Raw genomic sequence first — 25565 nt, 5'->3', positions numbered from 1 at the left:
TCTGATTTCCAGCCTCCAGAACCATGAGAAATTTGTTTCAGCTGCCCAGTCTGATATTTTGTGACAGTAGCCCTAGCTAAGATGGGTACCAGGACAGGTCCCCTAGTGCCAATTATTACCAGTTCTTTCTTCAAGGTGAAATACACCCTGATTAGCAAAAATATCGATATATTGAGATGTTATTATTCCACTCACATTCTTGATTTCAGCTTAGACTGGAGTAGTTTTTCATTTGGTTTTTTCCTTTTTTTTTTTTTTTTAAAGTAGGCTCCATGTCCAACACAGGGCTTGAACTCATGACCCTGAGATTGAGAGTCACATGCTCTACCAACTGAGCCAGCCAGGTGCCCTGGTTTTTACTTTTTTAACTAAGAAAAAGATCAGTCCAGCTATCTTGAATCTCATTATCAATTCAGGAGGATTACAAGAATGTAGAAAAAAAGTTTTTAGTGAGCTTAAGCAGCCAGAATTGTATTACTAGTAATGGGGAGAAAAAGCTGATATATCATAGTCAAAATCAATTATTAATTTTTTACTTTATTCCTTTTATCAACAGATTAAGAAAGTGAAATTCTCCTACATGCTCATTTATAGATAATGTTTATAAGCAGCACACAAAACATTGTTTCACAAAGAGTAATATTCAGTGATCCCTTTAAATGCAGTTTTAATCCTTATTTTAAACTAAGTGCAATAATTTAATAAGCTAAACACACACAAAACTTGTAAATCCTGAACTACAAAAGTGGTGTGCATAGCCATATATGGTTTTAGTCAAGTACACATTTCCACAATGAACAAGTACTAACAAATACATTAATAAAACACTATCCCAAATGCTTATCCTGCCATCAGCTTTTTAAGCAATACCATTCCTACTACTGAAAGCATTTATTTTTAGAAGCTTTAATCTGACCTGGGAAAATTAGTTCTCTTAAAACTTGGCAACTAGTACATTGTAAGCCCAAAAGGTTTAAAATCAAAAGCCTTCCAATACGGAAGAATTCACATGAAACTTTTAGTTTAAAAAAATAATCATTCTTGTAATCTAAAGAATATTAAAACAAATATCTTAAACATTCCTACAAAAGACTATTATTTTCTTGTATCATCTTCTTAAAAAAAAAAAAAGCAAACCAGTTCACTATTTTTTAATAATCTCTTAGACTACCGTAGTCTAAAAACTTTAGAATACATGAAACATGTCTTAGCAATCATAGTCGAAGGTGTCCTATAGATTTCATATATTAAACAGCTATGGTATAGCATACACTGGCACAAATACACCCAAAACATAAATACTACTTCATCACTTAGACAGTCAAAAGTCAGAAGGAACCGCATAGTTTGCAAGGTACTTCAACATACATGTGGTCATTAAAACCCAGTAAGTAATTCAAGTATAGTCATATAAGGGCAGGCAATTCAAGGCTCAAATATCACTCTAAAATCGAAGACATGAAAATAAAAGCTGAAGACTTTGTTTCTCCATCTTGCATATACATGACTAGATAGTGGGACCCCAATGTGGAAAATATACAGTTATGATATATGGTTTCCCCAGAAGATAATGAAGCTTCAGAAAGTACAGAAGGTGTCAAGATCCATAGTTTGCTTCATCAAATGCTTTTCTAGCTCGTTTCAATTCTTCATTCATAGTAAGCAAGTCTTTAACCCTAGCAAACTTCCTTGGGTCCTTTCGAATCAAGAAGACGATATCTTCAACTTGTACCCGACCTTGTCTTCCAATTGACATTGCCTTGTGAGTCTATTACAAAGAAATAAATTAACTTAGAACAAATCTAATACTTTACTCTTTTAATTTGCATTTATTTAATACTGGTGAGTTAGGAGATGTTCTCTTGTAATTATCATAGCTATTCATTTGTGAACTGTCTTCCTATTCATGTCCTTTGTCTACTTTCTACTGTGTTATAGGAATGTTCCTCTCAATGGTTTATAGACTTTTTTTTTAAAGATTTTATTTATTCATGACAGAGAGAGAGAGAGAGAGAGAGAGAGAGAAGCAGAGGGAGAAGCAGACTCCCAAGGAGCAGGGAGCCTGATGCGGGACTCGATCCCGGGACCCTGGGATCATGACCTGAGCCGAAGGCAGACGCTTAACCATCTGAGCCACCCAGGCGCCCTATAGACATTTTTTAATACTAAGGACATTATGGGGCGCCTGGGTGGCTCAGTCGTTAAGTGTCTGCACTGGGCTCAGGTCATGATCCCAGGGTCCTGGGATCGAGCCCCGTGTTAGGCTCCCTGCTCCGCAGGGAGTCTGCTTCTCCCTCTCCCATTCCCCCTGCTTGTGTTCCCTCTCTCGCTCTCTCTCTGTCAAATAAATAAATAAAATCTTTAAAAAAAAAAAAAATACTAAGGACATTAGGGATGCCCGGGTGGCTCAGTTGTTAAGTGTCTGCACTGGGCTCAGGTCACGATCCCAGGGTCCTGGGATCGAGCCCCACATCGGGCTCCCTGCTCCACAGGAAGCCTGCTTCTCCCTCTCCCACTCCCCCCCTCCTTGTGTTCCCTCTCTCGCTGTGTCTCTGTCAAATAAATAAATAAAATCTTTAAGGAAAAAAATACTAAGGACATTAAAACTATCAAATCTATTGATGTTTCTTTTTTGATCTATGTAGCTTTTGTCTTCATTTTTATAATTCTATAATTTCTTTGTAACTGCACATTTCATTTAAGCTTTCTGTCTCAGTAGTTGACAGTGGTAGGTTTTCTTAAATTCAAATAAATCTCATCTCCTATCATATATTCATCCTGTACAAAAACAAAGATTTGGGGTGCCTGGGTGGCTCAGTCAGTTAAGCATCTGCCTTTGGCTCAGGTCATGATCCCGGAGTTCTGGGATCAAGCCCCATGTTGGGCTCCCTGCTCAGCAGGAAATTTACTTCTCCCTCTGCTCCTCCCCCTGCTCATTCTCTCTCTCTCTCTCTCTCTCTCTCTCTCGCTCACTCTCTCAAATAAGATCTTTAAAAAACAAAGGTTCATCATAGCATTATTTCAAATGACTAAAAAAGGGAAATCTAAGTATTTAGTAAGGCATTAAATAAATTTGGGCACATCTCATCAATTAACATTATAAAGCCATTAAAATTATAGAGTGTTATGCAAGGACACGGAGGACAGCGTTCTACTTAAGTGAAAAAGCAGGCTCTAAGACTAAATATACTATATGATTTCAATTTAATAAGGTTCAAAAATATGTGCAAAAAACCAAGAAAATATTCACCAAAATCTCAGCATTAGCTGTCTCTAGGTGGAAGGATTACAGATTTCTATTTTCTTTTCTGCATTTTTTTTTAAAGATTTTATTTATTTATTTGAGAGAGAGAGAGAGAGGGAGAGCGCATAGAGGGAGCGTGAGAGGGAGAAGCAGACTCTGTGATGAACAGAGAGCCTGATGCAGGGTTCGATCCCAGAGCCCTGAGATCGTGACCTGAGCCAAAGGCAGATGCCCAACTGACTGAGCCACCCAGGCACCCCTTTCCTGAACTTTTTAATACTTTCTAAATTTAATAAGTATTACTTTTATAAATGGAAAAGAATTTTTAAAAATGCATACTGTCTGACGCAGGAATTTTACTTCTATTATTCTGTACTAAGGAAATAATCCTTAACACAGGGTAAAAATTCATAGAAACACAACCGAATTCAATATTCCCAGCCCTATGAATTTATCCAAGGAGATGGGAGGAAATTTCATGAATACAGTCATTCAAAATTATCTATTCACTTAATAATCTATAAATAACTTATACGAGAGAAATGGTTAAATATATTAGGAAACAATTTAATTTTACTTAACTACTAAAATAACTGTGATTAGAATATAGGAAGTATGTACTGTAAAATTGAGTAAAAAATGCGTACCATGATTACCACTATGTAAGCACTATATACTTTTTTAAGATTTTACTTACTTGGGGCGCCTGGGTGGCTTAACCGTTAAGTGTCTGCCTTCAGCTCAGGTTATGATCCCAGGGTCCTGGGATAGAGCCCCGCGTCGGGCTCCCTGCTCAGCGGGAAGCCTCCTCTCCCTCTCTCATTCCCCCTGCTTGTGTTCCCAAAAGATTTTATTTACTTATTTGAGAAAGAGCATGAGAGGAGAGAGGGAGAAGCAGACTCCCTGCTAAGCAGGGAGCCTAATGTGGGGCTCGATCCCAGGACCCCGAGATCATCACCACAGTTGAAGGCAGAGGCTTAAATGACTGAGCCACCCAGGCGCTCCAGCATTGTATACATTTAAATAAATACTGAAGGGGGAAACTTACATTAGATGATGGGATTATGGTTACTATTTTTAAATTTTATTCAAGGATCTTGTAATTGTGTCCTTATAAATAAAATTCAGGAGAGGGTATACTATTGTATGTGTACATATGTACATGTGTGTATGTTTAATGATAAACAGTAATCAGTAACTTCCACAAAAAGGCACTCAAATGGATAATCTTACTTCAAAAGGATGGCATAGTTCTAGTCTTAACTAAAAGTTAGAATTTCAAATCTATTACTCAATTAACTAAGACCAATTACAAAAAAATCTTACCATTTCAGTGATAAACTCTATGACAAGGTCTTCAAGAATATCCACTGACTCAGTATAAGGATTCTGGTCATCCCCAAACCCATACATCATACATCGCACTGTAAAAGAACAATCGGTTTTGTTTACTTGAACAAATTTAACAATTTTACCAATACTTTTTTCAAATTACAAATGGACTTAGAGAAGATACTTGTATAAACGTATTTACATTGTGTCTACAAGTATGGACTTAGGTGTAAAAGATTTTAACCACAATCTCATAACCAACTGTTCCTATCTGTCCTTCCCTAGTAGGAACTCCCGTTCCCTCCCAGCTACTGAACCCTGACATCAATATTCTTTCCCCAACCTCTATTACCTATTCACCCACAACCCTGGAATAACCTGAAGTAGGAAACGCCATGGCAGTGACAGGATGAGTAGCAAAGGCTCAGCCCTTACTGGAAGTAAGGAGTGGTCAGCTTTAGGTGAGAAACTGAGATATGGAGGATTTGAGTCCTTAAAAAATATATATATATAAAGCCCTACTGACTGCAGTTTCAAGAGCATTTGGGAACCACTTGTTTGACCCAGCATAAATAAACCGTATCTTCATGTGTTGTCTCATCTGTCAATACTCAGCCATATCTATGTGTAAAGGACACAGGATGGAAAGCACATTGTCACAGTGCCTTTCAGGGGCTGGCTTTGACCATCACTAGGAACAGCAGCTCTCCCTCTTGCTGCTGCCAAAAAGAGTCAAACCAGTCTACTGAGGGAATACACTAGAGAACCAATACATTATAATCTCTATGCCATTGTAATGTCTTACAATGTTTACCACCTTTCTGTCTTGTCCGATGCCTTAGTCCAAAGCCCCAACTTAATTCCATACCCTCAGCACCTGTCCAGGATCCATCAAAACCTTTGACTTGCGGACAAAGGAGTTCTGCTGCAATAGTAAGGGGCACAAAAAGTAATGGAGGTATGTTCTAAGGCCCTGAATTGAAACACTGATCACATTTCCTCACTTTAAAAAAAAAAAAAGTGTATACACACACCCACCCACCTATACACATATAATTTGGGATTAGGATCACTAATATCTATGATTCAGAAGCTAAAGAGAATTTTATAGGCAAATCTGAGAGTACTGTCCCCACAGAAAAACACATTCAGAACATGAATCTACTTTGAACAGACATGTCCAAAAGTTTTTATCTGTAATTAAATCATTGTCAAATATTACTTACATTCTTTAGAAAAAAGTCTCTTCCTTTTACCCTGTCCGCCTTCTGCACCTCCTCCAATTTCTTCATTTTCTTCTTCAAACTATAAGTTAAAATGTATATATAGAAATGTCAAGCACTGCATTTGATTTTTAATTTTTTTTTCCATTTTCAACACTGATGTCATGCCAGAGAGCCTAAAACAATCAGCAAATCATGAAATCTTAGCATTTTAGGAGCCTTAAAGACTATCCAATCCAACTTCCCACTCATGCAGTAATGGCTTCTACAGTGTCCCTAACAAATAATCCTACTGCCTCTCCTGGAAGAGTTCCAGTGACCATACTTCTTTTTTTAAACCAACTAGTTAGCCTATTACTACACAGTTTTACTATTAAGAATTGGTATTTAAAAAGAGAGAGAGAGAGAGCTGGTATTTATTCAAAGTAAGCAAAACTAGTATTTTCTAAGCACTGCTCATACAGGGCTAGGAACTTTCCTCAAATAAGCCTTAACCCCATTTATGCCACGAAAACCGAGGCTCAAAGTTAAGTAACTTGCTCATAGGTAACAGATTTTGAAATCCAGGTTGCCTGACTTTCGGTCCATTATTTTCCAACAACTTTACAGTAAGTATATAGTTTTGTTACCAGCTGCGGTGTTCTTTCATTATGAGAGCTAACAAATACTAGCTTTGTCCTCTGATGACTGTCCGGGCGATTCAAAGAGTGCCTAGCAAATACAGACCAAAAGCAAAGAACAAGGAGCCACCTTCCTACTCTTCCTTCACGTCCTGCCCCACGTACTCTAAGACATGAATCCGAAGGGAAAGGCTAGCACGGCGTGAAGTCCCCGAACTCTCTCGAGTGAATTCGCTAAGGAAAATCTCGAGTGATTCTGAACTCAGGCTCCGCTTCTGTACCCTAGGGAGTGAAGAAAAGAGTGGGGTGGAACAGTGGTGGTCACTCACAGTAGGGTCTTCCTCCTCGTCTGCCATGCCACCAGCCAGCCTACAGTGCTCCGCCGCCTCGCTCCCAGCGGGTTTTACTATTTCCTCTGCTTCACTTCCGGTGACGCGCCGGGCGGGGCGGGGCCTGGTCGGCCAGGTGGGGTGGGGTGGGGTGGGGTGCGGTGGGGTGGGGTGCGGTGCCGGGGTGGGGGGGGGGGAAGATGCGCAGAAACTAACAGCAGAGGCCACGGAGTTTACGGAGAGGGCTGAGCTCTACGCTCTGTGATCAGGATCACGGATTAATTAAACATTAGCCAAAAAAAAAAAAAAAGGAACTCGTGGGCTGAGCGGTGTATAGCTTGTCGTGGCTCTGAATTGGCTTCTACATATCAAACCACCACTTCCTGGTTTGGGGCTGTGAAGCTATGCGTTCTTGGGCTGCCCGAACAGTGTATTTAAACAATTTTAACAACTTATAGTTACACTATTATTAATTGCCAAGCACTATACGGGTTATTGGGTATGTTTTTCTTCGCTACTAGTTTTTAAGAGGGAAACACCACCCCTTATACTGAGGATTAAATATTTGTGGGGAGTTTTGTGTTCAGTTTTGTGTTCAGAACAATGAGGAAAACCACCTCATTAGAAGGCTAAAGCTAGGGATATCAAATGTTCTGCAATGCAAAACATGATGCCACACAAGGAAGGGTCCCACAATATTTCTGAATGTCCTGCTAAAGATTCATGCGAACGAAAAATCTTTAATTATCTGAGCCTAGAACCTAACATTGTTAACATATAGACACAAAGCCTGTCCTAGGCTCTTAACATTTAATTTTCTAGGAATGCAACTGTGAGATAATATAAAATATATATAGTGGTCTCTGCTGCCAGTTCCTGGCACAGAGCTCCTAAAACCCTTGCAATTTCCTAAGTGGTAAGAGCATAGGAGTATTTTTTGTTCTCATGAGGCAATTTAGGGTGGGCTCCTGGCTGGGGGCTGTCACCAGAAAGGCCAAGCCACAATCAGAAGGTTGGAGTTTTCAGCCCCAGCTCCCATTCTCCAGAGATGGGAGGGAGGCTGGAAATGTAGTTAATAATTGATCATGCTTACATGAAGCATGAAAATCCCAATAGTAGAGGGTTTGGAGAGCTTCCAGGTTGGGGAACACATCCACCTTTGGAGAGAATGACACACCCCCAACTCCACAGGAACAGAAGCTCTTCACTTAGGACCCACCCAGACCTCACTCTCATCATCTGGCTGTTCATCTAAGTAAATATTTCCCTGAGTTCTATGAGCTGTTCTAGCAAATAAATCCAAGGGGGAGCAAAGTCATGCGAACCTCTGTTTTGTAGTCAAGGTGGGCAACCTGGTACCTACTACTTGTGATTGGCATCTCAAGTGGGAGGCAGTCTTGTGGGACTGAGCCCTTAGCCCATGGGATCTAACACTGTCTCCAGGTAGATAGTGCAGAATTGAGTTAGATTGTAGGACACCCAGCTGGTGTTACAGTTTGGTGTGGGAAAAGAAGCCCACATTTGATGACCAGAGTGTCAGAAGTGAAATGTTCTGTGTGAAAGTAAAGAAGAAAGACACAGGGAGGAATGAACTGAGTTTTTCCCAAAATAGTAAGTACTCTAAAATTGGAGGGATATTGTACTCTGTTTTGTTTGGAACTTACCAAGAGCTGTGAACCATTTCGGGAAATAATGTCACCAAAAGCCACATCACTTGTAATAATTTGAGTAGCCCATACTCACTGGAGTCATTCTGCATTTGTAGCTCCTGCATTCATGGTGATTCTACATATAGGTGCAAGCATCTAAAATCATACCCTCTAGTGTAGTCATGCCTGAGCATTCATATCTTGAAACATATTATAATTCCCTGTCTGTATTTTATCTTTCTATTACAATAGGGCATTATATATTATTTTTAAGTTTTTGGATAGTTAGGTATATTTGTTATTTGTTGTCTGTAACAAATTATCCCCAAACTTAGTGGCTTAAAACAAACATTTATCACACAGTTTCTGTGGGTCAGGAATTTGGGTGCAGGTTAGCTGCGTGCAGTTTAGCTGGCTCAAGGTCCCTTATGGTGCTGGCAGGGTGTTTGCCTGGGACTGCAGTCTCATCTGAGGTACTGATGGGGAAAGATCCACTTCCAAAATCACTTACATGGTTGTCCACAGGATTCAGTTCCTTCAGGTTGTTAGACTAAAGGCCTCAGTTCATCACGGGCTATTGCCAGAGGCCTCCCTCAGTTTTTTGCCACATGGTCCTCTCCATATGGCAGCTTACAATATGGCAGCTGGCTTCTCTCAGCACAGATGAGGGAGAGAATGAGGAACACCCAAGACAGAAACCACAGGTTTTTTTTTTGTAACCTAACCTTGTAAGTGGCATCCCATCACTTCTGTCCTATTCTATTTAAGAGAATTCAACTAAGTGCAGCCTATTCTCAAGGAGAGGGGATTACACAAGGATGAGTATAACAGGAGGCAGACATCATTGGGGGTTCTCTGAGAGGCTGCCTACCACAGTAGGTTATATGACCTGTGAATGTCATTTCAGAATAATAAAGGAGACATTATAATACTTTTGTTATTTAAGGAAGATCGTTGAGTCTGATAGCGTTGAGAATAGCTGTGTTAGGTAGTGATAAAACTCTGGCCTTGTCCAGGGGTTCAGGTATAAAACATCACAGCGTCCATTATCAAGGGATAGATAAAATGTGCTGGGTACACACCAAGAAGTACTATGCAGCAATCAGAATTAATAGACTAACCACATGGACAGAGCTTAGAAACATAGTGCTAAATTTAAAAAGAAACACAATGAGATCTATAATGTAAATTAAATATAGAGACACACAAAAAGTAGATATTTTACAGGAACAAATAAGAAAACATATACATTAAAAAATATACATTAAATACATTGAAAGGTTGTGGGGCAATGCATAGATAAATAACAGGTGAAGGACTTTGGAAGGGCCAATTACAATAGTATGTCATGAACTGCAGAGTGTCAATAATTTAACCTTCTGAACCTGAGATTCAGAATATAATAGGTTAAAAAAAATGCAGTTATGAGCAGAGCAGAAATAAAGCACAGAGAGTGAAAAGTCATTGTGTGCTTCTGGGAAATGTTTCAGGTGGATTACCAGAGCCCAGTTTGTTAGGTGGGAATGCAGGAAATGAGGCTGGAATGAAGCTGGAGTTAGAGTGTGAAAGGCCTGGAATGTTCTCTTCAGAGGCTGAACTTCACACTGCAGAGTTCCTGGGAGGTCTTTAAGCAGAAGAGACACACGACCTATCTTTATTTTTTTTTTTAAGATTTTACTTATTTATTTATTTGTGAGAGAGAGAATGAGAGATAGACAGCATGAGAGGGAAGAGGGAAGAGGGTCGGAGGGAGAAGCAGACTCCCTGCTGAGCAGGGAGCCTGATGTGGGACTCGGTCCTGGGACTCCAGGATCATGACCTGAGCCGAAGGCAGTCGCTTAACCAACTGAGCCACCCAGGCGCCCACGACCTATCTTTAAAAAAAAAAAAAGATCACTTGAGCAGGGAGACCTAGGATGAGAGATGATTAGAACCCGAATTAAAAAGAAGGAATTTAGGAGGTAGAACTTACAGGACTTTGTGTCTGAATGAATCTGATAGCAATGGAGAGAGAGGTTTATATCCAGATGGATGGAACATTATTAATATAAATTGGAAAGTAAAATGGGAAATCTATTGGGGTGGGGGGAGAAAATGAGCTCAGTCTAAGAGTCTAGAGATGTCCTATAGGCAGAAGGACACGCAGGCCCGGAAATCCACAGAGAAATTGGGACCAAAGAAAATGGTGTGGGAAACATCAACACAAAGGTGAGAGTTTAAAGACTGCTCAGCAACAAAGGCAAGAGAGAAGGGGGGCAAAGGGGAGATCCTTAGAAATGGTACATCGCGAAACAGAAAAGAAGGAATGGTTCAAGAGGTAGTGCTGAAATAGATTTCTAGACCCACGGTGGAGCCATTCCTGCCCCAGGTGCCATGTCAGCAAATGGAAACTTAATTGTTCTGTTTAACCAGAAATGCAGCATATTCCTTAGCCAATCCCCAAATGCCAAGGCAATTCTGGGCCTTCTCACTCCAAACGAGGTTGACTATCAGCCAGCCAATCAGATATTTTCATTTTTCTCTTGCTTGTTCTTTATTCTTTATCCTATAAAAGCGTTCTGCGTTCCATGAAGTGTTCAAATCCAAGGCCTTTTCCTAAATCTCTTTAATCATTTTTAACTGTAGGAAAAGATAAAGAAGAAAGATGAAGAGGAAAAGAACGTATTTCGAAAGCCAAAAGAAAAACTTTCAAAAAGAAGCAAGTGGTCAGGAGTGCTCCTGTGCCACAGAGATTAAGAGTTTAAGAGATTGAAGATGAGGTTTAGGATTTGACAATTAGGAGGTGGTAGAATAATCTGGACAAAATAGTTTCAGGGCAATAGTGAAGACGGAAGCCAGATTATAAGAGGTTAAGGAATGAGTGTATAGTTGGACAGTGAAGGGTAGAAAAGCGAAGAGAGGAAAATAGCCTTAAAGGGCAGTAGGCTCAAGGAAGGTGGACTTTGAATAAATGATTACCAAATGAGTAAGGCTGTGAATTTGTGCCAGACACTTAGCTAACTGCTAGAAAAAGTCAGGTTTTTATTATGGCAAAAAAGTGGAATGAGCTTCTGAAGAAAACGTTAATGACAAAAGAGATTTGTTTCCAAAAGAATGGAGTCAGTAGAGAGGCAGACAGCAGTAGCTGATAGAAGGGAGCAGTAGAGCTGAGTTGTGGGAGAAAAATTGGGACCGAAAGGCAGTGGGAGGGGCTATCAGAAATGAGGAAAACAGGAGGCTGGGTGGTGGGCTTGAAGCATACATTAGGATGGGATAGGAGAGGGCAGGCAGGTAGTACCAACTAGACCCCAAATCCAGGAGAAGCTAAGCAGTCCCACCTTCACCCTGCCCCCTCCACTCCACCCCTCACTCCCTCCCCTCCACCCCAGGGTACAGACTTAGTGCCACTCCCTGTTGGGGCTGAGGTAGTGTCATTTTTTTAAAGTGGCTTTCAGAATTTCCACAATAATCTTGTGCAGTCTTAACCATCTGCTTCTTTACCAAAGAATGCCTATACCCTTTGGTTAAACTGGGGTCAGATGAGTCAGTTTTAAAATCCTAGCTGTACTTGGGGAGCCTGGGCGGCTCAGTCAGTTGAGCCTCTCACTCTTCCTTTCTGCTCAGGTCATGATCTCAGGGTAGTGGAATGGAGCCCTGAGTTGGGCTCCACACTCAGCATGAATCTGCTCAAGATTCTCTCTCTCCTGGGCCACCTGGGTGGCTCAGTCGTTAAGCGTCTGTCTTTAGCTCAGGTCATGATCCCAAGGTCCTGGGATTGAGCCCCACATCAGGCTTCCTGCTTGGCGTGAAGCCTGCTTCTCCCTCTCCCACTACCCCTGGTTGTGTTCCCTCTCTCGCTGTGTCTCTCTTTGTCAAATAAATAAATAAAATCTTAAAAAAAAAAATTCTTTCGCCCTCTGCCCCTCCCCCTACCTTATGCGTACACACACACTGTCTCTCAAAAAAAAAAAAAAGAAAAGAAAAAGAAATCCTAGCAGTACTACTTACCAGCTATGCTACTTTTGAAACAACTTACTTGACCTCTCAATACATCCCTTCCTTATCTGTGAGATGGAGATAAGTTCCTAACCTTCCAAGGTTATTAGGAGGCTTGGATGCATAAACACCCGGAAGGTGCTTTGAACTGTACCTGGCATGTAGTCAACATTCTGTGTTAGCTGTTTTTATGCCAGAACCTATCTTTCAGCAGCATCTTCTGCTGTTCTCCTTCATGAACTCTCCATTCTAGTTCCACAGACCACATTCAATTATGCACACAACAAAATATTTCCAAGAACCTGTAGAATGTGCAGCACTGGTATGGGACTGTGGATAAAATGACAAACATTGAAAATACACAGTCCCGGGCTCATGAACCTTACAGTGTAGCAGAGGGACATGGATTGAATAGCTATTGTATGATCTCATCAGAGCATGATGGGGGAAGGCAACCCAAGAAGGTCAGAGATGCCTTCCCTGAGCAGGTGAGGTTTGAGCTGAGACCTGAGGGATGACTGGAGTTAGCCAGTGAAGGAGAAAGGCAAGAGCGTGCTGTGCCCCAAACTTATCCTGTGCTTTCCCATCTCCATGCCTTTGATCACTCTACTCCTTTCCCACTAAAATATCTTTTTTATTGAAATGCTACATGCACCTTTCCAGCCCAGCTAAAATGTCTGCACCTCCACTAAACCTCCCCTGGGCTCTCCAGCTGAAAGCACTTTCTCCTTCACTCTCCTACAGCACTTAATTTTCATTTTCCTTCGACACTTCTCACTTTCTACTGTATTTTCTGGTGATTTATACACACAGCTTATCTTGTCTACTAAATCTTATTAAAAACAGAGTCTGTTTCTCATTCATCTTTGAGCTTCCAAAGGCTAGTACATTCCTTAGGCTCAGAAGTCCCGGAATAAATACTTGTAGCATAAATTAATGCCTGTTTGACACCCCTTTTCAAATATGTTGTAATTCAAATGAAGCTATTGTTACAAGCTGTGCCTTTGGGACTGAACTTACTCTTTGGTTAAACCAGAATGCCATAGTCATGGTCCCCATGACTGATTAGCGTTCACCACAGTGACCACAAAAACCCGAACAAACAGGCCACTGTTCTTGACTGACAGGTGTTTGGCAACAACTGCCTGTCTTCCAGTGGAGGCTGAACTGAGGAAGGACTGTCTGAACTGAGTCCCCAGTCAGTGGGGCTCTATTTATTCCTTGCAGTTTGGCTGCAAGAGCCAGCGGCCCAAGCTTTGCCCCGATGTAAGGCTATATGGTGCTTTTCAGGGTGACAGAAACACTAATGCTTGGAATAAAACCATCAGAGATTAGTATCAGTGGAAAGGATCCCAATTTGAAGCATTGTGAAAACAAGGGGAAGGGAGCTCTGAAGTCAGATAGACCTGGGTTTGAATCCTAACTAGCTATGCGATGTCACCCATGTGCCTTCTTTGAGTCTCAGGTTTCTCATTTTAAAAATATTCTGCAAAACAGTTATGAAGATCAAAGATAATGTCATTAGATACATAATGCCTGTGCTCTATTAAATGTGTTCATTCATCTATCTTCTTCAATACAGTTTGTTCTCTGAGGGCAGGAACTCATTTTTGCCTCTATTCCTGCAGAATCTAGCAAAGTGCTCAGCACATAGTAGACACTGGTTAATATTTTTAATATTTTTATTTAAAACATTTTTTTTGGAAAGATTTTATTCATTTGAGACACAGATAGAGAGAGCATGAGCAGGGGGAGAGGCAGAGGGAGAGGGAGAAGCAGGCTCCCTTCCAGCCGGGAGCCAGATATAGGGCTTGATCCCAGGACCCTGGGATCATGACCTGAGCCAAAGGCAGACGCTTAACCATCTGAGCCACCCAGGTGCCCCAGTTAATATTTTTTAAACAAATGAACAACAACAACAGTAATAACTAGCCTTTATGGAGCACTTACTTCATGCCAGGTATTGTAAACAGTAATTCATCTACTCCTTCAACGACCCTAGAAAGAAGCAACCAATACAACCCAATTTTACAGAAAGAAAACTTGAATTTAATTTTTTAAATATAAAATTCTTGATATAACAAATTTTGAAACAAAAATCTGGTGAGATTAGTTTTATTCAATAAAAAGATAAAATACTTTATAAAACCTGGAAAAGAAAAAATGTGGTAGAGAGAGAAAGAAAGAAGGGCATAAATGTCAGAGTGGGCAGAAGGAGTAGGAAGAAGAAGAAAGACACATAGAAAAAGAAGAAACAGAAATGGGCAAATTCTGAGCAGAGAATAAAATAACTAGTTATTCAGAGTAAGATATTGTGGTCTATCACTGTCCTTTGAAAGAGTAACTAGACAACTAATTAATCACTCTTCTCAGCTCTTCAACTGTCATGACTTTGTCCTTAAACTTTATTCTTAAATTCTGAGATCAATGGAGAAAAAGACTTATATGGAGAGTGACAAAAATTGGAATGGTTTTGGGGCACCTGGGTGGCTCAGTTGGTTAAGTGGCCAACTCTTGATTTCAGCTCAGGTCATGGTCTCAGGGTGGTGAGACTGAGCCCTGCATCAGGCTCCGAATTCAGTGGGGAGTCAGAGTCTGCTTGAGAGTCTTTCCCTCTCCTTCTACCCCTCCCCCTGCTTGTGTGCTCTCTCCCTCTCTAAAATGAATAAATAAATCTTTAAAAAAAAAATTGGAGTCGTTTCCTTCTAGTACAAAATGAGGAGATAGAGTTATCACCAAAACAGTAAATGGCATGAGCAAAAACTGTGAATGCAAACAGCACTATTTGAAGAATACAGAAGTCTTTTCACAGCTGAAGCCTAAAGTCTACCTGGGAGAACAGTGGAAAGTGCTGCAGGAAGGCCATAAATAGCAAGGTAAGGAGTTAAATAATATTTAGCAGCCGGTGGTTGCTGTTACCGGAAACAACAGTCGTGATTTGGAGCAAAATTTTTAGTCCTCAGTTCAGAAGACCAGAATTATTGCTACAGTGTGACACTGGGTAGTTTTACCCTAAACCTCAGTTTATCTCCAAAATAGGATAATAAGATACTTGTGAGGATGAAATAGGATAATACAACAAGGTGTGTTGGCTTTGGAAATGTCAAAATGTTCTACGAATGTAAGTTTTCACTGCTGGAGGATAAAATTGATGCTTAAAGAAGACTGACATAGTAAAATCAGTAACATGATGGCTGCAGGATTGAAAAGGGAACAATCTGAATGACATCTTGAAAAAAGCTAACTGACTCAACGATGGCTTACAAATTTAAACTTTAGTGATTGGGGGAAAGGAATACTAATCCTAGGAAATGGGAAATCGGAGGGGAATTGCATTTAGCTTTAAACATTTCAGATATCAGAAGAACATCTATTAGAAATGTAAGATTGGAGCTTGGATAGACCATCAACTTAAGAACTCTGCAAAGAGGTAGTAGTTGAAACCATGCAGAGAATAGGTCGCCTACTGAGAGTTAATAATGAGAAAAAGAGGGTGTAGGTTTCTTAGGAACATCTATATTTAGGTGGAAGAACCTGAGTAAAGACAACAATTAGGTGCAGGTCAGTGATGCTAACACAGTTCAATAGTATCCAAAAAAGAGGAGAAATTTTTTAGTTGAAGATGAGCTACATGATCAACCCAAATTAGTGAACATGAATTTATTTAGGACTTGGTTTGGGCTCTATGGGTGCAGGGAATTAACGATTGCTCGTGATATTATTAGTGCTGATGCTGATTTAGATAACAATTGATGAAAGATTCAAAGGCCAAGACAACTAGGAATTTTTTTTTTTAAAGATTTATTTATTTATTTGAGAGAGTGAGAATGAGAAAGAGAGAGAGAGTGTACATGAGAGGGGGGAGGAACAGGCTCCTCGCTGAGGAGGGAGCCCCATGCGGGACTCGATCCCAGGACTCCGGGATCATGACCTGAGCCGAAGGCAGTCGCTTAACCAATGAGCCACCCAGGCGCCCCGACAACTAGGAATTTTTATGTTGTTTTTGAGTGGTTGTGAGCAGTTCATTTGGGCAGGGGGATTTGCATGTGTATGTGCATAAATATATCTGGCCTTGTCTTAGGTTTTGTCCCCTATGTCTCCCCGTCCCACCCCCGCATTTATTTATATTTTTGCAAGGAGTCTGTCTTGCATCAGACTTCTTTTGGCTTGTCTCCACTCCAGCTCTTAGAAGGAGGCATTTAGGAGCTTTCTTTTCTTTTCTTTTCTTTTTTATTCACGAGCGACAGAGAGAGAGAAAGGCAGAGGGAGAAGCAGGCTCCCAAGGAGCAGGGAGCCCGATGCGGGACTTCATCCCAGGACTCCAGGATCATGACCTGAGCCGAAGGCAGACGCTTAACCATCTGAGCCACCCAGGCGCCCGGGAGCTTTTTTTCTGTAACGAAGCAGGCCGCAGTCAGCAGATTGGCTCTGCAGCAAGACCGGCACTGAGTTGCTTTAGGACCTTGTCAAATCACTGGTAACCTTACTTAGAATTTCAGCCTCGGAAGATTGAGTTGAACTCTCGCCGAATTTTATTTTTTATTGGGGGTGGGGAGAGAGCGCGCGCGCGAGAGCAAGCATGAGCAGGGGGAGGGGCAGAGGGAGAGGAAGACAAGGTTACCATGGCCACTTAGGAAGCTTCTCGGATGGCGCTCTTCTTACGCGGGCGTAAGCAGCAAGCACCACCCACACAAGTTCCCTAGCTCCGTAATCGGCTAGCCACTCCTGATTGCATTCGGCGCTCGCCTCTCTGCCCTTGCGCCTGCGTACTACCGCTCCTACCCGTCGTTGCGGCCCCGATCGGGAAGTGTCAACACGGAGCTGGGTTCCCCAGTCTTCGCCTCTATCACTTACAGCTGATCCCGGAACCCCTAGCCAGGCCCGGGCCCAACCGCCATGACGAACGGTGAGAGCCAATGTCCAGAGTGGAGAGTGGGAGTAAGGGACGAGGGGAAACGTGGCGGGCGGGACCGGGACTGACGTGGCCATTCTCCCCGCCCCCTCCCAGCCCAGCCCCACCATGGCCTCTCACTGCCCGTAACTCTTGTCGCCAGACCCTTCCGCGGTTCCCCCGTCCCGTGACCATCTAGAAATACCAGTACCTCTCGTCTCCACACCCCAAGTCCTCAGTTCCTAGCCTGTGCTTTCTCTTCCCCCTTCATAGAAGTTCGTTCTAGCCCTTGCAAGACTCCTAGGCAGGCCAGTCCCAGTTGGACTATTGCTTTAGGACCAGGGGAAAGAGAGGATCCTCCTTTCAGCCCCCTGCGTTCTCATACTTTCGGACTGTAGCCTCATTGGGAGGACCAAGAAATCACAGAGAGGGTCAAGCCTCACACTTCCTGGGGGCGAATGTAGACCCTTAAACAAAGTTCTCCTTGTTTTTGAAAAAAATGCCGGTTAGCTTTCTCTTCTTTGATTATAAAGTCCTGCCTGAGTGATCCCATCTGGAGACCCTGGCTAGTGTTGCAAGGGTTGGATTTAGACACTGCCTCTTCTAAACGATGTGGCATTTGCAACCCTGTTTATCCGACCTAATTTTCCAGACGTTTTCGGACACTTTATAGACATGATTTCCTAATTCCAGGGAAGTGCAGGAAGCAGGACTTTTATGGTCTTTAGAGTCAGCTTTATAGGAAAGAAGAGAAGGCCTCCTAGTATGATTTGAGGGGCACAGGAAAGCATTTCTCAAGAGTACCTTCTCCATAAGCCTCGCAGTGGAGACTCAGATTTCACCTCTTTGTGAATTTTGGCATTGTCTGCAAGAACTTATGAAAGTAAAAGAATAATACATTAAATAATACATTAAAGCATCATTCATCATAAGAATTTAGTGTATGTGTTAATTTACTGGGCCCTTTCTCATATGACACCTGGCTGTGAGATAAAACTATCTGGAGAGAGGGAGATAGAGTGGTCCAGAACTGGCAGATACTGATTATGTAAAATATCCTTTTGGAGCTTCCTGGGCAAGTCACAGGTCTGAGGCACAGTACCAGAAGGGACATTTCTGGGAGGAAGAAATCATCTGAACCAGGAAATAAGAGAGCAATCTGATACATAATAATCACTGAGTAAATTTTAGTTATCTTCCCTCCTTTTATGGTCTGAAATTTTTTTTTTTTTTGCAGTTAGGTGCTTCATTGTGCTTACATGTACAAGAAATAGCTTGTTTTACATATGTAAGAAATAGAACTAATTGTTCAAAGCTTTTTTCCACAATTGTTCTATGTCGACACCTCAGATACTTTTTTTTTTTACAAGAATCTGTAGTTATTCCAGCAGAAATTTGGTTTGTAAGTAGAGTATCATGCATGAGGTATAAGATAAGCATAGGAAAACTGTAGTTTATGAATTCTAATCCTTGCTATTTCCATTAAGCTTTACTTTCGCCTTAACGTATTCTTCAACAAATGCAGATCTGAGAGACTTGGCTAACCATCTGGCTCTCCTTTAGCACATGAGTGATTGATAATAGGAACATGGGTACTTTCCTCAGCTCAGGCTCCAAGGATTCTTACACTTCTCTCAAACTGTTACCAACACTGGCCACTGGCCATTCCTGGGAGATTGATTGCACTAAAGTGATGCACTCTTCTCAGGACTTGTAGCTCTTGAAAGGGGAGGGGAGGGTGCAGTGAAATCTTTGTGAGGGAATTGTCTACAAGCAGTTTGGGGAACAATGAAGTAACCTTGTTAGTCCCAGGATTTTGGCTCCCTCTTGTCAAGGGTTGGCATTGCTGGTTGATTTTATCACCTGGATATTATATTACTCTGTTCTCCTTGGAGTTCTCAAATGGGATCACAAGCTAGATTAGTACCAAAGGTGTGTGTGTGTTTGTTTTTCTTTCTGTAACAGTGTACTCCTTGGATGGGATTCTGGTGTTTGGTTTGCTCTTTGTTTGCACCTGTGCTTACTTCAAGAAAGTACCTCGTCTCAAAACCTGGCTGCTCTCAGAGAAGAAGGGAGTTTGGGGTGTGTTTTACAAAGGTATGATCTTCTCTGGACAGGGAGAGGAGATGGCCATCTCTGGACAGCGGGGTGCTACAAAGTGTAGCGGGTGGGCAGGCTGGCATTGTATTTGGTTCCACTTTTACATAATCATTTATTTTAGCATCAAGGTAATTTTAATATTCTCCATGGAGTAAAAGTATCTAAATTAAAGCCATTTAGACTGGACTAGAACTGTTGGAATAGTTTCCCAATGAAAAGTTTTTCTGAATTTCTGGAAAGAATATATTGGAGTCTCTTTTTAAGTTTCAACTCAGATGCTTTTTTTTACTTTTTATTAAGGGTAAATCCTACCTACCTAAATCTTTTTTTCAAAATAGAGCAAAATACAAACAGTATATTCACCTAGAACCTAGAGCTTAAGGATAGTACTTAAATGTATCCCCGGGTGGGTTCTTGAGAACCTTGATAGGTCTCTTTATCGTGACTAGAGATTTCAAAATACCACCTTGAAAGTGAGGACTTATATGAAGGGCAGGGTGTGATTTCTTTTCTCTTTTTACTTTTGTCTGCCAGCCGCTGTGATCGGAACCAGGCTGCATGCTGCTGTGGCAATCGCCTGTGTTGTAATGGCCTTTTACGTCCTGTTTGTAAAATGAATTCCAAAGCATCCATCTCATCAGCTGCCAACCAAGAGGATGAGGGTGAAGAAACTGTCCGGGGCCTGGGCCCAGCGTAAGAGAGCTCAGCTAAAATCATCAAAGTCCCCAAGATGACACCACAGAATCTACCCCTACCATATGTGGGGAAAATTCCTCATGGTTACAAACATTATTTATGCTTTAGGGGACTCCAGAAGGCCAACTTCCTTTGCTCTGTGTGTGAATCAGTCCTCAGCAGAGAGCATATAATGTCCAGATAAATTAATATCCCACGGTGATAAGATTACATACCTCCTACATAAAAACCTGTCACCTATTCTGTTCTTCAGCCCATCATCAGGATCTTTTCAAACTGAGGCTCATTAGGGAAGGACATAGGCTGTATTCACACCTCTTGGAAGGAGAGAGAATTTTCAAGACTTGACATTTTTTTTCACTGTTTGATTTGGATTTGGCAAATTGGTGGGGGCAGGGGTGAGTGGGTGGGGTGGAGAGGGGAGGACAGGAGCTATACAACGCCAAGGAAATTTTTTGGCTTTGGAAATTTCTCTTTCATATACCCATCTGGGAACATAAGAGAGAGGCATGGTCCTAACTGCAAACAGAGAACAGATGAAATAGCTGTGCTGTGTGCTGGTAGCTCAAGAGTTTGCCAAGAAAACCTGGGCCTACATAAGATTTGGGAATTAACTGTCCATGATGAGACCAGAAGCAGTAACTTAGGTAAGGAAAAATGTTCTGTTCACCAGTATCCCCCAAAGGAGACTTCATCCCATCAGGTGGTATATGGAAAATGAATCCATTGTTGCAATTTTCCTGAAGCCTTTTTATATACATTACTGAGTGCTAAATAGTGTTACTCAGTCTTAAGGGGAAAGAAAGTATTGAAGAAATAATTTTTAATATATTTGCAGTTAGGGTAAAAGAAATCTAGTATATAATTCATACACTAGTGAAGTCAACTAGTATAAGAATGTATTGTGATGTTAGATGGATGTTTTGTCATGTTATCCAAGACACAACCTTATTCTGTGTTTGAGTCTGGATTTTTATGGCAATTTTTAATTGAGCACTTGTTTTTCTTGGGCAACTCTTAGTTTTCCGCATATTGCAGTACTCTAGCTATCTCTTGGAAATTCTTTGTATTCTAAGAACATGATAAATTCAAATGAGTGAGAGAAGATGCTGATATTCTTGGGCATGTTTGGAAAGTTCACAGAATCCACGAATAAAATGAGGGTGTTTTCTAAAGTAAAGGAAAACAGATGTTTGCAATGGAGATTACTGGGCTTTTCTATGGATATGGTTACTCATACACAAATCATTTTAGATGACTCAATATTTGAAGGGAAGACTTCTCCATTTAAAAAAAGAGAGTGTTGGTCTAAAATTATTGTAAAAAGCAGGCATCAACATAGGAACAAATTGAATTGTCCGTTACAGTAAAACTTGACTGTGGACAGTTTAGTTGTGGTTGACCCCTGTGTGGCAGGAAATTGTGTTTTGTCTTTTCCCCAAAGAAAAGCTGCTAGGAAGTTTAGGTTCCGATATAGACAGTTTAGTGCTTTGAGGGTTTCTAAAGGTGTAAAAAGTCCTCAAGTAAACACTACATGTCTAATCATCTCAGAGTTGTGGCTTTTTTGTCTCTTCAAGAACTGGCCTGCAGGGTAAATTTCACTGATTCATATGTTTTCCATTGTCTCTTCTGAGGATCTTCCACATGAGGGAAAGGACATCTATTGGAACAGAAAGGAAGAGTTACACCTTGTAGGTGTGTTTGGGACCTGTTGGCCAGCAGGAAAGTTATTCCCTGGAAATACAGGTTCAGCATGTTTTGCACTTGTTACTTTGTAGCTTTAATGACTTGTTTTCCAGTAGGGCTAATATCTCTGAGCTTGGTGAGGAGAGCTGCTTCACTTCACAGTTCTAGTTGTTCAAACTGATTTTTACAGCCTCCCCGGTGGGTCATCTTGACCTAAATTGTTATATTTTGAGATGTTTTCCTACGAGAATGTACCAAAAAGTGCACAGAATGAAGGTAATTTACAGCAAGAAACAAATACACAGCTTATTTCTTGCCTTTATGTAAGCAGATAAGCAGAAGTTTTAACTCATTACTTTGGTTGATGTGTCATATGTTTTTCGACTGAAAATGGTAGGAAATTGTTCCTCTGAGGGAGTTTTTTAGGGGTGGAAGAAGGGGGATAGCAGTATTGCCTCAGATTCAGACTGGCATCACCATAAACCCTGAATGCCAGGGTGGAGTGAAGTCAGCCTTTTATAGTTAAAATACAGTTTTTTATTCACCATTGTCTGCACAAATCCTTGAAAATAAAATTTCTTTCCCTACCATTTTTGTCCACTTATTTGTCACATGATCAATTCATTGAACTTTGTTCAACACTTCCCTTGGTTCTACCCAAGTATACCTTTTTAGTTTACATTAGTGAATATCATTATTCTTGTTGACCCCTTGTGATGGTCACCAAATATATGATAGTTCAGAATTTATGAAGGTGTAGTTTTCTCCTTTGAGGGAGCAGATACATGTATCAGCTTACATATATAAGCATATATATACCAATAAGTTTTGAGGTATGTTAAGTAAGGCAGATAACACTCAATACATTTTATCTACCACTGCTATTAAAATACAAATATTATCTGCCATTACCAGCCATAAACTTCTTCATTCAAATGAGGTTATCAGGTTAACCAGCCATGCACCTAGAAAATCCTTCAGCCAATGGGATTCTGGCACATATATGGATAGTTTCCCCCTATTTGTTTATTTCAAGTGTATGGTGGAACTGGCAGTTACAAATAAATTCACAAAATTCTTCTGATTTATCCACACATACACCTTTTTCATTGAAGAAGGAGAAAGAAGAAACTGAGACATTAAAATTGTGTTCCCTGATGTGAAAGGAGCTAATTCTCATTATATAATCACTACTTTTTTTTCACTACTCGTTTGGGAGTTTGAAAGTTGAAAGTAAGTGAAGGTTCAGCAATATGATTGCCATAGCATCAAGTTCTGGGTAACCAGGGGGCTCTTGTAAATGACCGGGATATGCCTTCCTACCGCTGTGCATTTCACAGTTATCCTGACTACCAAGACATTGGATTTAAATAATCTATTCTCACCTTTCCCTTTGGTAAAATGATGTTTTCCGTCTCCCCTGGGGGAAGGAGCTCCTGGGGAAGCTGATATTGGTTAATGACCAGGATTTGCCTTCTCCATGGGAAAGCAGTCACCTATAAATCTCCTAAGACTAAATCATTTTATATTCAGAAGTTGGACCAAAAACTCGGGTCAAAGATCAAAGGGAAACTACAGATACGGATATAAATATGTCCCCGCACAAAGATCATAAAACAAGCACGATTTAGTGTTGCGGAAATTTGTCCAGCTTTTCTCTGGCACCTGGGTTCCCCTCCGAGCCACGCGGGGGCAGCAAGGTGCATGCCGGACGAGAGCCTGTGCTCAGTGGTTCCTCCCAGAATCCTCCGAGGCAGAGGAGGGGGCGGAGGGATTTAAAAGAGGGTGCGGACGTCCGTTTCTTTCCCGGAGGGAGAGCGGCCTGGGGCGAGGGCGGTTTGTGTTGTGGAGCGATTCCGCTTGGAAGGCGCGTGTGGGCTGAGTGAGTGGACGCGCGAATGTGTGAGTGTGCGCATGGGGCGTGCAAGGCGAGTGCGTGTGCCCGTCCCTGAGCCCCTCCCCCCCGCCTACACCTTGATCTTATTTGATCGGGTTGTGACCCTAGCCCCGCCGGGCCGATCCGAGATGAAAAGTTACCCTCCTGCGAAGCTCCTTCATCGGGGCGCTGTGCAGCGAGGCCCCTTGGGCGGCGGCAACGCCGCGGTCCCGGAGCCGGTCTTACGGGGCCCGGCGCTCAGAAGTGATGAATTGATCAGATAGACGAGGCCGGGCTTGTCCCGGGCCAATGATTATCGAGGCGATTCTGATCTGAGCCCGGCCCCGGAGCGCGGCTAAGCGTTAACAGTTGGCGGCGGGCCCCGGCGTTGGGGGGGCGAAGGCGGGGTTGAAGGAGCCGTCGCCCGAACCGCGGGAGCAGGAAGGGCACGGAAGCCTTGTTTGCTGCTGCAGTGTTTTTCCTTAGTCTCTTCCCTTTTTTCATTTAGGTCCGACTTGTGATGGCCCTTTGTATGGTACTAACACTGGTGCCCCCCTGTACAGCATCTGCTGCTAAAGGTTATACGTGTGTGTGTATATATATATATATATTCTCATGAATATATATATATACTCATAGGAGAACTTGCAGAGTTGATAAGAATTAAGATTCCAGGGACCCGCCCCAGATTTACTGAATTAGAATTATTAGGGCGGTCTATGAGTCTGTTTTTAAAAGCATCGATGTATGGGTCACGGTAATAAATTTTTTAATAATTTAGTATCAACCTGCATGAGATGATTAGCCAGAAAGTCACCCCTCTCTGCCGCTTTCAGCCATTCTAAATAATGAGAAAAATTTGATATTGCCACTTGGCAGCAGATATTATCTGAATAGGTTGGAGTATCCTGGAAGAGGGGCTGCGATAGTTTGATGGAATTTAAGGACCCTGTACCTGAGTAACAGGAAGAAACTGTTTCATCTCTGAATTATTCAACAATGCATATGCTGTCCAAACTTAGAAATGGGAATTTACCCTACAATATTCTGAAACATCTGCAATTTCTTGCCCAATCTTAACAGCAGGTTCCCCTGAGTGACTTATAATTTTAGAAACCACATTAATGTATGTTTTTAGGTACCTTCAAGCCCAAGCACCAGCTTGTTGAACCACATGTATAAGAATCAAGGGCTGTATTTCACAGCACAAACTGACAAAAGGGAATGGACTCCCAGGCAAGAAGACGGCAGAATTAGAGAATGAACAGTGGCAAGGAGCCAGGTCCAGGAAGATGGAACCCTTATGGAAAAGTAGAGCCCAGCAGATGACTAAATCCAGAAGGTCTGAAACACGTTAAGTGTGACCTCAGCATAAATGTTAACGCTAGAGTTACCAGAATTATGGTGTGGTAAGCTCATTAAGAGAATGAGCTACATCCACTCTTGTTTCCCCAACACTTAGCTCAGTGGCTGACATACAAGTTTGCAAGAAATGTTGAATGGATATTTCTATGTTTGGAATGAGTCCAGTTTACAAAATAGGAATACCTGTCCCCTGCCAAACACAGTACTGTTTGTTTTTTTTTTTAAGTAGGCTCCACACCCAGCCCAATGTGGGGCCTGAACTCATGACCCAAGACCTAAGACCTGAGCTGAGACCAAGAGTCAGACGGTTAACCAACTGAGCCACAAAGGTGCCCCATGTGCTGTTTTGTTCTAAACCCTTAGCTTTTCAGCAAGATGATGTTCCAAATTGCAAATATGACCAACAGGACTAGTTTCTAGAAGTTGGGAAACTTCCATCCCACATTTTAAGAGTAGTCAAGTGGCAACTCTTAGTCCACGGGTAACACACTTGAAGCTTCATCCAGCACAATTCTATTTAATGGAGGTGGGCAGCAGGATGTTCCACTATGATTAATTTAGTCCAGGGACCTGTCAACA

At 41.7% G+C, this 25565-nt stretch overlaps 2 protein-coding genes and 1 non-coding gene across 3 annotated transcripts; 2 read left to right on the top strand and 1 right to left on the bottom strand.

Annotated features, from left to right (window-relative positions):
- Positions 1-546: 546 nt before the first annotated feature.
- TAF13 (TATA-box binding protein associated factor 13) lies at positions 547-6824 on the bottom strand. The gene is made up of 4 exons (XM_028102008.2): positions 6749-6824; positions 5803-5881; positions 4571-4668; positions 547-1768 (listed from the first exon to the last, which is right to left on the bottom strand). Exons 1-4 carry the CDS (start codon positions 6773-6775, stop codon positions 1598-1600), a joined length of 375 nt encoding a protein of 124 aa, XP_027957809.1. The 5' UTR covers positions 6776-6824; the 3' UTR covers positions 547-1597.
- A 10362-nt stretch (positions 6825-17186) lies between these two features.
- TMEM167B (transmembrane protein 167B) lies at positions 17187-20064 on the top strand. The gene is made up of 3 exons (XM_028102137.2): positions 17187-17278; positions 19229-19360; positions 19898-20064. Exons 1-3 carry the CDS (start codon positions 17269-17271, stop codon positions 19978-19980), a joined length of 225 nt encoding a protein of 74 aa, XP_027957938.1. The 5' UTR covers positions 17187-17268; the 3' UTR covers positions 19981-20064.
- Positions 20065-23546: 3482 nt separating this feature from the next.
- LOC114208144 (small Cajal body-specific RNA 2) lies at positions 23547-23957 on the top strand. Its single transcript, XR_003608986.1, has one exon.
- Positions 23958-25565: the final 1608 nt, after the last annotated feature.

Source organism: Eumetopias jubatus, unplaced genomic scaffold (assembly GCF_037043125.1).
Source record: "Eumetopias jubatus isolate StellerSeaLion01/CBP00866 unplaced genomic scaffold, mEumJub1_p1.0 scaffold_4, whole genome shotgun sequence".
NCBI classification, from domain to species: Eukaryota; Metazoa; Chordata; class Mammalia; order Carnivora; family Otariidae; genus Eumetopias; species Eumetopias jubatus.
The sequence above is the reverse complement of the archived record's forward strand: the minus strand, read 5'-3'. Positions and strand labels throughout refer to the sequence as shown.